The 16183-nt window shown below is 33.4% G+C and overlaps 1 protein-coding gene and 1 long non-coding RNA gene across 7 annotated transcripts; both read left to right on the forward strand.

Annotated features, from left to right (window-relative positions):
* The first annotated feature begins 524 nt into the window (after positions 1–524).
* Positions 525–1391, forward strand: LOC132042638 (cysteine protease inhibitor 8-like). Its single transcript, XM_059433172.1, has one exon. It carries the CDS (start codon positions 553–555, stop codon positions 1270–1272), a length of 720 nt encoding a protein of 239 aa, XP_059289155.1. The 5' UTR covers positions 525–552; the 3' UTR covers positions 1273–1391.
* Positions 1392–4552: 3161 nt separating this feature from the next.
* LOC132042639 (uncharacterized) lies at positions 4553–8128 on the forward strand. Of its 6 annotated transcripts, none has more exons than XR_009411528.1 (4): positions 4553–4827; positions 6058–6242; positions 6567–6609; positions 7960–8128. It is a non-coding gene; the product is annotated as an uncharacterized LOC132042639 (long non-coding RNA). The 6 variants fall into 6 exon arrangements; XR_009411533.1 differs by having other exon boundaries at positions 6163–6242; XR_009411529.1 differs by having other exon boundaries at positions 6058–6609.
* The last annotated feature ends 8055 nt before the right edge of the window (positions 8129–16183 follow it).

Here is a 16183-nt window from a genome sequence, read left to right on the forward strand (position 1 = left end):
ATCTGCTCAATAACCTGTCGGTTTTCCCATGGTGGTTTCATAGATTTGTTAATCATGTAAACAATTAACAAAGAATCCAATTACACCCGTTCCAGACTTTCAAGTGATGATTATCAATACACCATTTTATTCCCTGTAACATTATATGGCCTTGGCTTCAGCCAAGTTGTTAGTAGTTAGTACTGCAGTTACCATAGAAAGAATTGACTCTTTGAATATATAGTATACCCATGTTTTAATTTTGTGACAATTTTCTCTTAATTCATCTGTTAAATAAAATGAAACATTATTTATTTGATACACAAAAGTTTCAAATGTTCTTTTAATTTGATTTGAACATTTGGCTTTCACCCGTAGTGAACCGATAATGTGCAACCAACATAGAGACTACTAGAAGGGAACGATATTACTCATCACGTGTAAATAAAATGGGCGGATGCTATGCAATTCTGGCTTGCAAGTACATTATCTGATAAGCTTCTGCTGCCTCTATAAATTTGACCTTCAATAACAGACTAATAGCAAGCAAAAATACACAACAGACTCTCCAACATGAAGAAGTCCGTTATTTTCAGCTTCCTCTTGTTTTCAACTACCCTCTCTTTGGTTCCCTTTGTAACCTTTTCATCAGCTTTCACTTCCGAAAATCCCATTATTCTGCCCACTACTACTGATGACAATGGTCGACGCCCTGTCCCTACACTTCCTGAAGTACTGGACATAAACGGCGAACCCCTCCACGTCAGCCAAGAGTACCACATTCTCCCCCTTACCTGGGGAGCTGGGTGCGGGGTCATAGACTCAGCCAAAATCGGAAACACCAAATGCCCAAACGCCGTTGTCCTGCAAGGTGGGGACGCTAAACTAGGCCTGCCCGTTAAATTCTTTATTAGTAATGGTGAGAGGACTGCAAAGGATGTTGTGCGTGAAACTAATCAGATTAATATTATGTTCTCGATTCCAAGCACACCAACCTGTGATAACGGAACCTTTTGGATGGTTGGTGACCCTGACATTACTGCACGGGGGCTTAGGTTTGTGTTAACTAGCCGTGTGGTACTAGCTCCAGACGGCGATTTCACGATTGAAAAATTAACTAAGAAATCACCGTTTTACAAGATAAAGCATTGCCCTAGCCGATCTATTTGCCCAACCTGCCCTTGTTCAGATGTGGGCTTGACATCCCATGGAGGACACAGGCGTCTGGCTCTTACTAAACAGCCTTTAATTGTTGTCTTCAATAAAGTCCAGAAGAGTACTACTGATGCGTAATTAATTATGCTTTTAACCTGGCTTTCTAAATTATGTGGAATTCGATATTTCGCTCTATGTATTAGTACTTCTTATGAAGCATATATATGAATAAAGAATCGAGGTCCTACATTTATTAATCATCTTTCTCCACATTATTCCCACAGTATAGTAAAATACTTAAAGTCATGTTATCGGAAAGATTTGCGAGCAAAAAGGAATACACAACTACAAGATGCATGCACGCATTTTTCATACCCTCGAGAAGAAAAACATCATTAGTCGAATCAGACACGAAAACCCGCCGCAAGCTAAACTTAACTAGCGTATTTATTTACCCCAATAACTTTCATCTTAATTAAATCAACCCTCGATACCGGCGTGCAAAAAAAATTAAGAAAGTAAAAAATATAAAAAGGTGAGCCGTTGATATATATATATATATTATATAATTAAAAAATAAAATAAAAATAATATATAATTAAAAAATACAATCAAATGCACCCCCCGCCCCCCGCTCCTCTCCACCCCACCCCCGGCCCGCCCTCTTTCACCAAACAACCCCCGCTCCCACCACCATCTTCTTTCTTTTCACAACCCCCACCCCGCTCGCGCCCCGCCCTCTTCTTCTTCGACCCCGCTAGCCCTCGCCCCCACCACCTTCTTCGCCCGGCCCCCCACCCCACGCCCGTGCCCCTCCCCCGCCCGCGCCGTCTTAAACCCCGCCCCGCCACCCCCGCCCCCACCACCTCCTCCTCCTTCTTTCTTCAAATTCTTTCTCTCTATATTCTCATCATTCTTTTCTACCATTTTCACCATTTTTTGGTTTAACGATTTTGATTTTTTGTTTTCTTTCAAAAATAAAGTTATGGAATAATGATTATGGATGAAATGGGGTTACTACTAATAATAATAATAGCCGACAAAACAACCAAAATACTAATTTGGACGAATTTGAGAAGGAATGGGATGAAATTTGGTGGGGTGATGATGGTGGTGGTGGTGGATGTGGGTTAAAGATGTGGGTGTTGTTGCCCTTATGGGTGGTTATGGTAGGATGAGGAGAAAGAAGAAGAAAGAGAAAAATAAAAAATGAAGGGTTGGTAATTTTTGACATGGCAATGATGTGGTGAGGATGACGAACTATGTTCAATCATGGCGGCATCGGCGGCGATGCGGCGGAGGCGGAGGTGTGGCGGCACGGGGGGGGATAAAAAATGAAGGGTTAGTAATTTTTGATAGCGATGACGTGGCGCGAGTGTCTATACGTTGTGAGAGTGGTATTATTTTTTGAGGTGGTAAATAATTGAAATGAAAGTTGTTAAGGGACTAAATAAATATAAGTTAAGTTTAGTTCTTAAATCGGTTTTAAATCCAAGTTCAAGCCAAGCCAAATGATGTCTTTTCTCTAGCCTTGATGATAGATTGTTTCATCCATTTACGAGATGCTTAAAAATATGATTAAGGGGTCGTTTGGTATGATGGATAAGGAAAAATAGTCATGGGATAAAAATAGTACCGACATATCTCTTTTTTGATTACTAATCCTCGGATAAGTTATTCCATGATTAAAAATAGTACTAGAATAAGTTATCCCTGGCAGAGGGTGGAATAATAATCCCAAGATAAAACAATAAAAATGACAAAAATAGCCCTGAGGTCCCTCAAACTGTTTTTCTACTAAACAAGGTAGAGGGTATTGTCGTAAACAAATAACTTTTCCTTAGAAATTATGCAATATATGTTATTCTTAAAACTACAAACCAAACAATCAATAAAAAATAATACTAGGATAACTCATCCCAGCATAACTAATCTCATTATAACTTCTCTCAACATAACTAATCCCATCATAACTTGTATTCAAACCAAACGACCCCCAAGGCACTACAAGAAAAAAAATATTTGGCAACAAAATTATTTTTGTTGCTATAGATTGATTATTGTTGCAAAAAGTACTTTTAAGACAAAAACTTTTTGCATAGACTTTTAAACTACCGTTATTGGTAACAACGTGCAACAACATTTTTTTTTTTTGGTTGCCAAAAGTACTTTTTGCAACAATAATCATTACTATGGCAACAAAATTAAATTCTTTGGCAACAAAAAAGTTCATTTGACAACAATAAACTAAGTTATTGCCAAATATTAATTTTTTGTTGTCATTTCTATACTTTCTTGTAGTGAGGGTTTACTCAGGTTTGGGATGAGCTGGGTCATGTTTGCTAAACAGTGAGTTATGACCCAATTTGCCGAATACTTATTAACTTTCTGTATTTAATTTCTTATAATTTGCTTTATTACCAAACAAAATTAATTGAAACCTTTTTTTATTTATTATGGCTATATATAACATTTCCAACAAAAAAAATTATTTGTCAAAGTTTATGCATGACGGGTCAATCTGGGCTACATATTTAGCTCGAATCAACACAACTTTTTAATGGATTGAATTGAACGGGTTAAAATAGATTCGGTTAATAAATAAGCAGGTCACTAACTCGCACAAACTCATGTGCAAATTTATTTTTGGCTTTGGTAACACAATTTTAACAATTTTAGATACCAACAATTCCTCCTTCTCATTGATTATTTGTGGTTGGAAATATATGCGCTTTCAGACCCCACTAGTGAGATTACACTAGATATATTGTTTTGGTTGGAATTGTATGCATAATGTTCCTATTGAAATTATATTATGATATTATATTATTGTTATCCCGAATGATATGGTTTCATTTAGTTGAATTTTCTTTTTTGAAGAACAACATTGCTTTTTGAGCTAATTGATTTTTTTTTTTTATTAAAGATGACAAAGTGGATTTATTGATTTTTGAAGATTTAGATTGAATCTAAAATTGAAAAATTGTTAGGATTTATATTAGATGGTTGTATATCAATTTTGGAGTTATTTGGATCAATTTGAAGCAAAAACATGTTGATAAAATTTTTACATAACAAATTATGGTGATTCTTCAAGATTTGGTGGAATATTCTGATAATTTGGTAGCCTGCATATGAAGCAGCTTGATTGAGAGATTTCTGAAAGAAAAAAAAAAGTGAACTAGCCGTAATACAGAGAACACCTCTCAGTTATCATTTCAACCAAATTGGTGATTTCAAATACGTAACTATAAATAGGTAACTTATTGTAACCTAAAATATTAGGTGACTATAACCTTGTACAAGTTTTAGTTTGTGAAATTAAGGGCATTTTCGTCTTTTAGTTATTTGACGTGTCCTTTGACCTGCAAATTTAGTTGCCACGTTTGTCCATTTTACCATCTTCTCGATAGCTCCCTCAGTGCTCTTCCTCAAACATCATCTTTGATGTTGCGGTCGGATTCAGTACTGATTTGTCAATCTATGATGGTAATTAGGCCTCAATTTTTCTGGTGTGCTCAATATTTCGGTTTTCTAATTATTTGTTTCCAATTCTTGATCTTGTGCAACATGTGTGCTTAGATAGATTAAATTGCTATATAAGGGCTCTATAGTCATTAGGCTGCGTATAGAAGAGAAAAGGTAACCATAAATTACAATATCTCTTCTCTGCATGTGGTAGTGTTCTGGCAGGTATGTTTTTTTTTTCTATGGATTATGCCATATAATTTTTAGTTTTGGCTTATATTTATGGGTTCTGCTTTGGCATCCTTTCTCTGTCAAAATTGAGGGGAAATTATGGCGATTTGGTCCGGTGGTGTTTGAGAGAGTGAGGCTCGAAGGAATTACTTCACAAGAGACTAAAATAACAAGGAAAATTTCTCCACCTTAAGAAGTTCAGCATATTAACAAGGAAATTAATAAAATTTAAATTAGATAAATTTAGACTTACACCCGTAAAATTCATCCAGTGTTTTGAGAAGGAAAACAACGTAGAAAGTAGAGCTAGAAGAAAGGACAGAGCTGAAGAAATCCAAATTTTTGGGGTAGAATTCTACCGGTAGATAAACAGATAGTGATGAAGCTGGCGGAGTTATAAATAGAATAGAAGGAGATTACAAGGTCCGTAGGGATTTATTTCCAATTTGTGTCTTTGTTGATTGATCCCTATCTGTTAGTGGCTATAATAATTGCTACATTTTTTTATTAACCAAAAGCAGAAGATCCTGTGCCTTCTGAAAGTTCCAGCTACTCTATTGGGAGATACATGTTTGAAGTAAAAATAAGCATGTGACCAGCAAAATATTATCTAATTCTTCTGAGTACTTTTGTTACTTTGAATAGTCCCTTTCTGAGATCTAAATAAATAAGAGCCTTTTGGTATCGGGCTTGAGATAAACAAATATTGCTCCTAATTGATTTTCTGGAAACCAAAATTCAATAGAGCACGATTAAAGCGATCAAGGCTTTGAAACATCAGTTGTCTCTCATTCGTTTGAACGGAGATGAACAAGCTTATGTTTTGTTTCGTTATTTACCAAGTTCAAATATGTAAAGAACAAAACAATAACTTGCACAATGTTCATGTAATTTATAGCTCATTCGACTGTAGGATCAGGAATCCCCTAATTCCTTAGTGTATTTTTATCATTTTAACATATGAGGAAGAGATAAAAACTTGGATGCGTGTCCTAATTAAGTGTTGTAGGGATTTCAACACATTAACTTGGCAAGTTGAGAGAGTTAGCATCATTTCATAAATGTGTCATTAAGAACGTTCCTTACCATTTTAATTCTGCCAAAATTTTCAGTCTATTATTTCTTGGCAAAATTTGTAGAAATTCCAATTTTTCACTTAATTTTCAGTAACTGTTATTCTTTGATTTATCACCGGTGAAATATCTTTTTCTTCTTATTTGTTAGAATACAATTGAAGCCACATTTTTGCTACCTCCTCAAGGATATGGTTGAAACAACTTTTAGTACTCACTTCCTAGATGTGATACTGATGTTTTTTGGAAAATACAGAAATTACTTTTGCTGCTGCCACATGGTGCTCTTTCTTTCTTGAACATCATTACAGCCACTTCCGGACGTTCTGATATCAGGTTAGCTGTTGTATTCATTATTTTTTTAACTTCTAATCTGTCAGCTCAATACCTTCCGATGGTTATACATCTTGCTTTATCTGTAAAACAGTTCATGTTCTTCCTACTTTTCATTGGTCTTAATTAATTGGAAAGCATTGAACGTGATTATTTGTGTATTCCTTCTTTTTTGTCACATCCACTGTTTCATGATAGAGCAATATTATTTGTACTCTCTCTATAACTTCGATATTGGTTCGATATTGGGAGTGAAGTGTAGTTACATTGCAGACTATATCCTTCTTTCTTTCTATTTTACAGATGTGTGTCATCCAATTTTCGCAGGCCCTCTCAAGGCTGTTCTTGCTCTCCAAGGTTCTTGCCAGAGGTTTGTTTCTTTTTATAATTTTGCCCATATTTCCTCTCTTTTTTCTTCATCTTATAGCGCTTCTTTTGAGTTTTCTTTGTATTTCCTACTTTCGCATTTCAATTGGTGGTGTAACTTCGATGGGTTTTAATTAACCATTAGAAATAAAGGAACAAGCTAAAGAGTATAATTGCATATAGAAACAATCTCTTCATCTTCAACCTCAATTTCCCTATTTTGTGCTTGCTGGTCATTACTATTAACACATAATCAACTGAACTGAGAGTTGAATCGTATAAAGACACTTTGCACTCTCTGTCAACCACATATGACCCAGCAAAGGAGTTTAAGAACCATTAATAAGACTTTGTTCAACTGTTCCTGCAAAACGCTTGCCTTTTTGCTATTTGGTCCTACGAATTTTTCTCTCCGCATCTTTGTTTTTGTCTTTTGATCTTTTTCCTGCCTCGTGCCTAATATTTAGTCGATTTCAAAGGAGAAAAGTGCTCCTGCATGGAAGCCTCACAGTTGGTGTTTTGTATTTCCTTTTGTTTGCCAAGTATTTGTTTTACCGCGGAAATTGAGGCAATGTTGCAAGTATTACCAATCTTTGCCTGATAAAATGCTGGTTCTTTTTCACTTTGTGATAATTGTTTTTTGTTACTTCCCCCTCCTGTTTGATTTGTCTTTGTCTAACAGTTGTCGACGTGTTCTCTAACCCATTCAAAACAATAGCATCTTCGTGTTTTTGTTTCCTATACGAGCCTTCTATTCACCTCCAAGTTTAGATGTCTTCTTTCCTTTGCACATCATTTATTCGAAATTTCAAACTTTTTGGTGCTTTATCAACTATTTCAACATTATCATGTTTAAATATTTAACTGTAATTCTTTTTTTTATCGTTTTCCCATTTGATTTGTTTTTTTGGGTTTATGAAGGGTTTACTGTATTCACAGAAACATAAGTATAAAGTTGCTAATCAAGGAGACACATTTCCTTAAGTTTTTTTTTTCCCTTTTTTTATTTGCTCTTTTTCAATTTTCTGTGTGCTTGTGGGTATGTTTTCTTTTGCTGGGATGCCTTTTCACCTAATTAGGTTTTTGTTTTGTTGAAGGCAATACCAACGTGTTATTTGACCTTTTGCTGCTGTAAAGTTGGATTGAGTAGAATTTCCTTTCCATTTTAACTGCAAATGTGTATGGTGTATGGAGTTCTATATGCCTGCTTTATGTTTTCTCAAGAGATTATGTTAGATTTCTCAGTGCTTTAATGATCGCTCAATTTTATAGACAGCATTACCTGAAACTTTTATTCTTCAATATTATATTTTTACAAACACTAATTATTCACCTTGTGTACCCTATATAATAGGTCCCAGTGTTATGAAAGATCACAGCAAAAGCGCCTGCACCTCGGCCATCAATGCATCGCATATTGTTAATATATAGATAGAATGTACATAAATATCCTATAAATCTGTGGTCAGCTTGTTAAACTCAGCTCCTTATCAAATAGCAATAAGCATATCTTTGTAATCTTATTATGTGTGCAGCTTCTATGTTGCTTTTAATTGAAAGATTTTGTCCTCATTATTCCACTTTGTGCAAATAAAGCTGATTGTATATCCGCTAAACTTCCTCCATGTGCACGGGCCATACACCCTAATTGTATTGACAATTGCTAGTTAAAAAGGAATTAAATTGAGTATGAAAATATTTAGAGATATCATACGCGCTTTAAACACCATGGAGTGGTACTTTTGCAAACGTTTGCAAATAAAATGAAACCTATACACGTACATGATGGTGCATGCATTTTTTTAGGGAAAGGACCAATTTATAGAATTTAATTTTTTCTTATCCGGTAGGTCTATCTAGTAACTGAATGAACGAATGAGATTCATCTACTATTAAAATAGTAGTATAAATTATGGATTTGGCATAATAATATTCAGCCAGACATAATAAGAAAAATCTAAGATTTTCTTCTTCGAATTTGAAATTTAATTTGATGTTACGTTATTTTTGAACGAATATTGTTGGGATTGTTAACAATCAGATTTTCTTCTTCGAATTTGAAATTTAATTTGATGTTACGTTATTTTTGAACGAATATTGGTGGGATTGTTAACAATCACTTTAAAGGAAATTGTGTTTTAGATCTGGGATCAGTTGAAGGTGATTTGAATTATTTTTAGATCAAAATTTAAATTTCATTATCATTGGACCAACTTTAGGATAAAACAAAAAGTATAGTATTCCCTTCATTCCAATTTAAGTGTCTTTTTTTTATATGTTCTAAAAATAGTGCCTTTTTCTAATTTAATGAGTTTGACAATCCAAACATTCTATATAACAAGTTTAAAATTACAAAATTTAAAGAACATTTTATAATATTAAATACATTTTTAATTTAAAATTATAAGAATCAAAAGTCTATTTTTATTACTTAAATTTTATAAAAAGTCAAACTAAAATTTCTATATATAATAAGTGACAAGGAGGGACGAACACAGCAGTCCCTCCTTGTACCCACCGCTTTTCAAATTTTACCCGTAGTGAATATCTGCATCAAAAGCTATATAACTTATACTATATCCCACGTAGACATATGTCATAATACTTAATATTTATTCCCTTCTCATATATAGACGTATGCACTTTAAATTTAATTCTCCGTCATATTTATTTCTTTCGTGCACTTTTACTTGTTCACTTTTGACTTTTTGTGTTAAAATTTGAATATTTATTCTCTTCTCATGTATAGACATATGCAGTTCAATTTTAATTCTCCTACACAAATTTATTTCCTCCATGTACTTTTACTTGTTTACTTTTGGCTTTTTACATTCTTATAGAAAAAAGTACTAAAAGCTATATAACTTGTACACTTTATTCAATTATTTTTATATCCCATGTAGACATATGTCATAATACTTAATATTTATTCCCTTCTCATGTATAAACGTATGCACTTCAAATTTAATTCTCCGACATATTTATTTCCTCCGTGCACTTTTACTTGTTCACTTCTAATTTTTCATGTTCTAGCCGAATATTTATTCTCTTCTCATGTATAGATATATGCAGTTCATTTTTAATTCTCCTACACAAATTTATTTCCTTCATGCACTTTTACTTGTTCACTTTTGGCTTTTTACATTTTTCTATTTTATATAAGTCCCTGAAAGGGACGAACACAGCTTTAAACAGCTGTACCAAAAGCTTCACAGATTGTACCCGCAATATATACCATAAGCTATATAACTTGTACACTTTACCCAACTATTTTCCCATCTCACGTGGACATTTCTAATATGTCATAGTACTTAATATTTATTCATTTCTCAAGTATAGAAGTATGCACTTCAATTTGAATTCTCCGACACATTTATTTTCTCCGTGTACTTTTACTTGTTCACTTTTGACTTTTCACGTTCTTCTTTGAGTAGTTATTCTCTTCTCATGTATAGGAGGCATATGCAGTTCAATCTTAATTCTCTTACATAAATTTATTTCCTCTGTGCACTTTTACTTGTTCACTTTTGACTTTTCACGTTCTTTAAGAATTAGTAAATCCCACATGGATGTATGCCATATGCATGAATATTTATTTTCTTCTCATGTATACACGTATGCACTTCAATTTTAATTCTCGACACATATTTATTTCTCCGTGTACTTTTACTTGTTCACTTTTGACTTTTTACGTTCTTGCTGAATATTTATTTTCTTCTCATGTATACATATATGCACTTCAATTTTAAAGGGACGAACACAGCTTTAAACAACTGTACCAAAAGCTTCATAGATTGTACCAGCAATGAATGCTTATACCATAAGCTATATAATTTGTACACTTTACCCAACTATTTTCCTATCTCACGTGGACATTTCTAACATGTCATAGTACTTAATATTTATTCCATAGACGTATGCACTTCAACTTTAATTCTCCGATACATTTATTTTCTCCGTGCATTTTTACTTGTTCACTCTTGACTTTTCGCGTTCTTGAAAAATATAATATGTGTGTGTCCAAATTACTTGTTCATTTATAAAACCAAAATAAAATTAACCCTTTCTAATAAATATTCTTGAAAATAGTCTATTCGAGAGAAACTATGACAAATGTCTAAATGAGATAAAAAAGTAATTGGTTAAATTGTACACTTTATATAACTTTTGGTACAAATTTGCATTGCTATTGTTCGTCCTCTTTTCACGTTTAAAGTATTAAGATTGAAGGAAAACCCGTTTTCCTTCTTTGTCAATACTTTACTTATCTTACTCTCCTTTGCATTCTCTGATTATTGTTTCTTTATATTTATAAAGTGTATTACTTTTTTATTTTCATTTTGGAATTAAAATTTGGTTATTTACGATATAACATATTACATTTCTAACATGTCATATAATATTTATTCCATAGACGTATGCACTTTAATTTTAATTATCTGACACATTTATTTACTCATATTTTTAAATTAATTTAATAAAAATATTTTATTAGTTTTGCTTTTAAAAAATTCAATATATACAACAATGATTTTTATGTTTGGATCTGAACAACTAATTGATTGAGATGGATATCAACTTGTCGATATACATATAAGATATTAAACAATTTAAAAGAAAAAAAATCTAAAATCAAAATATTCATTTTTTCTCACCTTCTTACCAATTTTTTTTTTCACATTGATGAACAACTTTTATTGTCATGACTATGACAAATTTTTAAAAATTATTTACAAAATACAAACCTTAAAGACAGGCTAATTAAAGTGAATAAACATGTTTAGCCTGTGGATCGCACAGGCATATATAGAGCCGTCAAAATGGGCTTGGCCCTTGAGGCCACCCCAACCCAACCCATTATGGGGTAGGGTTGAAATTTAGGATTTTAAGCCCATTTAACCGAGGCTTATAAGCCTACCCAAGTCACCCGGCCCCTTGAGAACTGATCGAGGTTGGCCGAGGCCGTGGGCAAAAAAAGGTCGGCCAAGTGGCCAAAAGGCTATTGATTAATTAAAAATTTAAAAAATTAAAAGAAGTAAAAACTAGAAATAGTGATTACCAAATGAGTCTTAATATCTTACACAATACTTTACTCATTTAACATTAAATCATAATCACCAAGTATAGAAATTGTATTCTTAATTGAAATTTAAAAGAAAATTGTGAAAAAGAAGTAAAAACATAGGAATAGTTATTATCGAATTAGTCTTAGCATCTTACATATTTTTTCTCATTTAGCGTTAAATTCCTAATCGCCAAGTACGCCTACTAAAATTTCTAATCACCAAGCATAAAAGTTCCATCATGAAATTGTCAAAAACTTGTTGTTACTCGAAATTAATTGCAGAGCTTCGCTAAATTCAAAATGGTAATATTTTAAGCGAATTTAAATATTAAGTATTAGTTTCTAAAATCTAGTTATTTGATAATGTTTAACTAATTAAATTTGCATATGAATGTAGACAAAGATGGAGATGTTAATTAGGGCACCTTTATCACAAACGGATTTAAATGTGCTTGGCGATGGATAGGTGTTTACTTATATAAGTTGTCGTAAAATTATGTACTTCCATATAATTGTATGTTAGAAATATATCAAATTGGTATACTTAGAGGTTCGAATTTAGATTGAAAACAAATTTTCTTATAAAAAAAATGAAATTGCTTCGCCCGTACATGGCTGGTTGTAATTTAAGGTTAAATTTAAGCCATTCAAGCACTTCTGAGAAGGCCGATCCATCCATGCCTTATCAAATTTGGCTTTTGGGCTTGGAATTTCCAGGTTGGGTTAGTGACCCTTTTTGACAGCTCTAGGCATATATGGCTAGTACTTAAATTAAGACGGAGAGATTACTATGTATACACCTGTCGACCTGACAATGATATTGCCACGTGAATTTGTTACAAAGCAGAGTACCGAAGAAGACAAGCTGATTGATCAAACGACAAGAAAGGAAACAAAAGGACTTGCCTTTTCCATTTAATCACTCATTTAGGTGATCACTTTAATTTGAATTGTACCCGACTCCTCTCCGTTTCATTATGTTTTCATTCTTTCTAGAATGAGTAATTTAGATTTAATTTAATTTAAAATATTTTTAATCATGATCAAGTAAATAGTAACATTTTTATGTATTATAAAATTTTTGTATTCAATCAAACTAAATCTGGTTATATAAAACAGAAAAGGGCCAAATATAACCCTGTACTATGAGAAAAAGTTTAAATATATCGTTACTGTTATCTTTTATTAGTTCAAATAGATCTCTCCTTCGTTAAGTTTGTCTAAGGTGAACATTCAATCTTACGTGACACTGACATTTGAGGATGTGGATGCAACGTGGCATGTCACTTCAGCACTCTTAATCCATTTTACCTCACCCTTCTATTTGTTTTTCCACCACTAAAATTTTCTTCTCCTCCACCGCAATTACCGCCACCTTGGCCATTCTCACTGTAACATAAATGTCGTTTCCTCCATTTTTGCTCACTGTTCCGCACTCTTTAGAACCCCAAAAGCCATGGTGAAGTCCCAATAAATATGAATAATATTTAAAAATATTATCCTCCCTACCTAGCATATCCTATATCTTATTATTATCATTCTACAGGTGTCATGTTTAAGTTCAAGACAACCCCTTTATTCTCTCCGTTGTCTCTAGATTTCTTTCTCTCTCTCCATAATCTATGATTTCTATTGACTTGTTTGGGCAGCTAGTTTCAGTATTTTTGTCATGATTTCTTATACTATTTTAAACTGTTTGTTCTTGTACCGAGAATCTATTGAAAATTAAACAATTTTCTACCTTTCGAGACAGAAATAACATCTGCGTACATTCTACCGTTTCCAAACTCTCACTATATGCGGTTTCACCAGGTATTTTGTTGTTTGGCATCTGCCCGAAGAACCTCCCCACAAAGCTCCACCTGACGGAGCCAATCAACAATCGACATCACATAACCTCTCCAACGTCGCCGTCGGCAACACCTTCAAACAGACGTCTTCTCCCGCAAAAACCTCTTCCAATGCATGCAATCCAACAGACCTATGCAGAACAATTAGAACAGTTGGACATCATCAAATTTCTCCACAAAGATAAAATGTGAACTACTCTTAAGATTGTTGTAATTTATTTTTCGTAAGAACAAAATCTTAACTATCCTTAAGATTGTTGAAAAATAGTTGTACAATCACGAAAATAGTGTAGGAGTTTTTTTTTTGGCTTGAAGCAGTCGAAGACACTATCTTTTTCTTCGGGGTTAAAACCAAGATGAGATCCTTAGGTGTTGTATATATCAATTGATGCGCAAAACAGAGGAGAGTATATCCTAGCCTCTGGAATACAACACTGTTTGAACAATATATACCAAAATGGAGACAGAGCCTATACAAGAGATAGTCGCCTAAACTAGAAGCAACTTATTAACTTTAGGATCAACAAACTCTTCTAATATAAACTAAGAGCAGAAACAACAAAGTATAATTCAATAAGTAATCCCAGCAAAGGTTAGAAAATGATATGTCTTTTATAGGTGAGGAAAATCAGCATTGTTATAATGAATGAATCATTGGCATACCTCTAATAACGGCTAGATATGAAGCTTTATTTCTTGCAAAAACCTTGCAAAGAGTTGAGTCTGAACAACTCTCACTCTTATTTTGGGGAGGTTTGATTTTATGTCCCCTTTCTTCACGTGCTTAATTTTTGCTTGATAATTTACAGGGTAGAGTTCTATATATGCCAAACCTCCCGCCACCTCAAGGCGAATTTAGTTTTTGAAAAAAGGGCAAGAAAATAAGACTCATTATATGATGGTATGACACATTAACTTTGTGGTGGATGAATATGGACATTTCTTCATACTGATAATTTAGGGATGAATCTGGGATATATTCTTGATCAATGAAGACTCTTCCCTTTTGAAACACCATTCTCATTATTTTTATAACAACATATATAGTCCATCAATTAAACGATGGGATAAAAGAAAGTTATAATATTTTTTTAAAAAAATAAGTAGAAGTTAAGAGAGCTTTTTACATGAAAGTTAAAGGTTCATTGTCTGCGAAAAGGTATTCAAAAGAGTTCTGTTTTTCCTCTTTCTTTTGTTTGTTTGAAATGTATAATAAAATAAATTTTAACATGCTAAAAGCAGAGAGGAAAGAGTCAATTGGTCTGTAATTCTTTGCTGGATATGCTTTGTTATAACAATGATGGAGCTTATTTGTGTGGGTTTACCAATTCCAAGCACTTATATTTTGCATATGAAGCTAAAATATGAACAAGAAAAGAGAAGTTCACTAATTTCAAACCTGAGTTGATTGGCAATGGTGTGACAAAGTTAGCTAATAAAAATATGATCCACCCAAGTTCATTGATCCGCTCATTTTTTCATTTCTAGTTTTCATGTGGGACTTTATTTATCTACAGCCAAATATTTATCCGATTCTATTCCGTTATTAATTAGTCCGTCAAAATAGGAATGAACATTCCTAGGTTTGAAAACGCTTAGACAAAAGCTCCAGACAACATTTATTAAGAAAGCCATGCTAAAATATACATGCTTAGTAGCAGAGGTTTATTTAGAAAGCTAATTAAGATGCTAGAGCAAATTAGCTGCAGGTTTGGTTATCAGCTCCTCAAGTACACAGGAAGACAAAAACGGAGGTCTTGAGAAGGCGTACTGGGGTCGTTCTCGAGACATAAATGCCTCGTTCCATTTTGGATAGCCACCCACACTGCCAGAGGCAGATCTAGGATTTAAACTCTAGGGGTTCATCCTTCTAAATTTTTTAGCATTGAACCATTATATTTCTAAAGTTATGATTTCATATTTACTATTTATTGTAAATTTAATAAATTGTTACACATAAATTTGTACACCGCATCAAAAGTTTGGTTTGAATCCCAAGTTATAGTGCTCCATCCGCCTCCGGAAACTGCTCCGAGATCAAGAGAGCATGATGGACAAACAAAGGGATCAGGATGATATGAGTGTGTTGTTGTTGTTCTAATAACTAGTGGATGGTCAATTACATGAGAAATTGATCTGCTATAAATTTATTGTAGTTACTCATGAAAAGTAAAATCTATAACCTGAGTGCCCTTTGTTATAATGTGTGAATATACAGAATATACACTGGATATACAGTGTATCAATGATCACAGATATTGAAGCTGTAAAATGAAAGTAATTGTATGGAAGTTAAGAGATGATGAAGAAGAAGTAATTATCATTAGAATGTGATAATGAATCATGAATACAATGCATCATATATATAACTACTCACTAGCTTAGAGTTAGTTATAACTAACTATGTGAACACTTATCTTCTAGAAGCTTTCAAGTCTTTAACTACCTCTAATTATCTTGATATTTATACAAAGACCGTATCCGTCCTTCTATCTCTAATTATCATCCACTAAGTATCATCACACTCCCTCGAAGCTAGGTGGTGTAAAAATGTTGAGAACCCCTAGCTTGAGCTTCAAGTACTCATGTTGCACTCTAGTTAGTCCTTTTGTGAAGATGTCTGCTGGCTGATCCTTAGTGTTGATATACTGAGTTGTGATGAA

This window comes from Lycium ferocissimum, unplaced genomic scaffold (genome assembly GCF_029784015.1).
Source record: "Lycium ferocissimum isolate CSIRO_LF1 unplaced genomic scaffold, AGI_CSIRO_Lferr_CH_V1 ctg16775, whole genome shotgun sequence".
In the NCBI taxonomy this organism is placed as follows: domain Eukaryota; kingdom Viridiplantae; phylum Streptophyta; class Magnoliopsida; order Solanales; family Solanaceae; genus Lycium; species Lycium ferocissimum.

Bases quoted from the DNA above. Each gene is read 5' to 3' on its own strand.
- LOC132042638 (XM_059433172.1), top strand. From the start codon at position 553: ATGAAGAAGTCCGTTATTTTCAGCTTCCTCTTGTTTTCAACTACCCTC.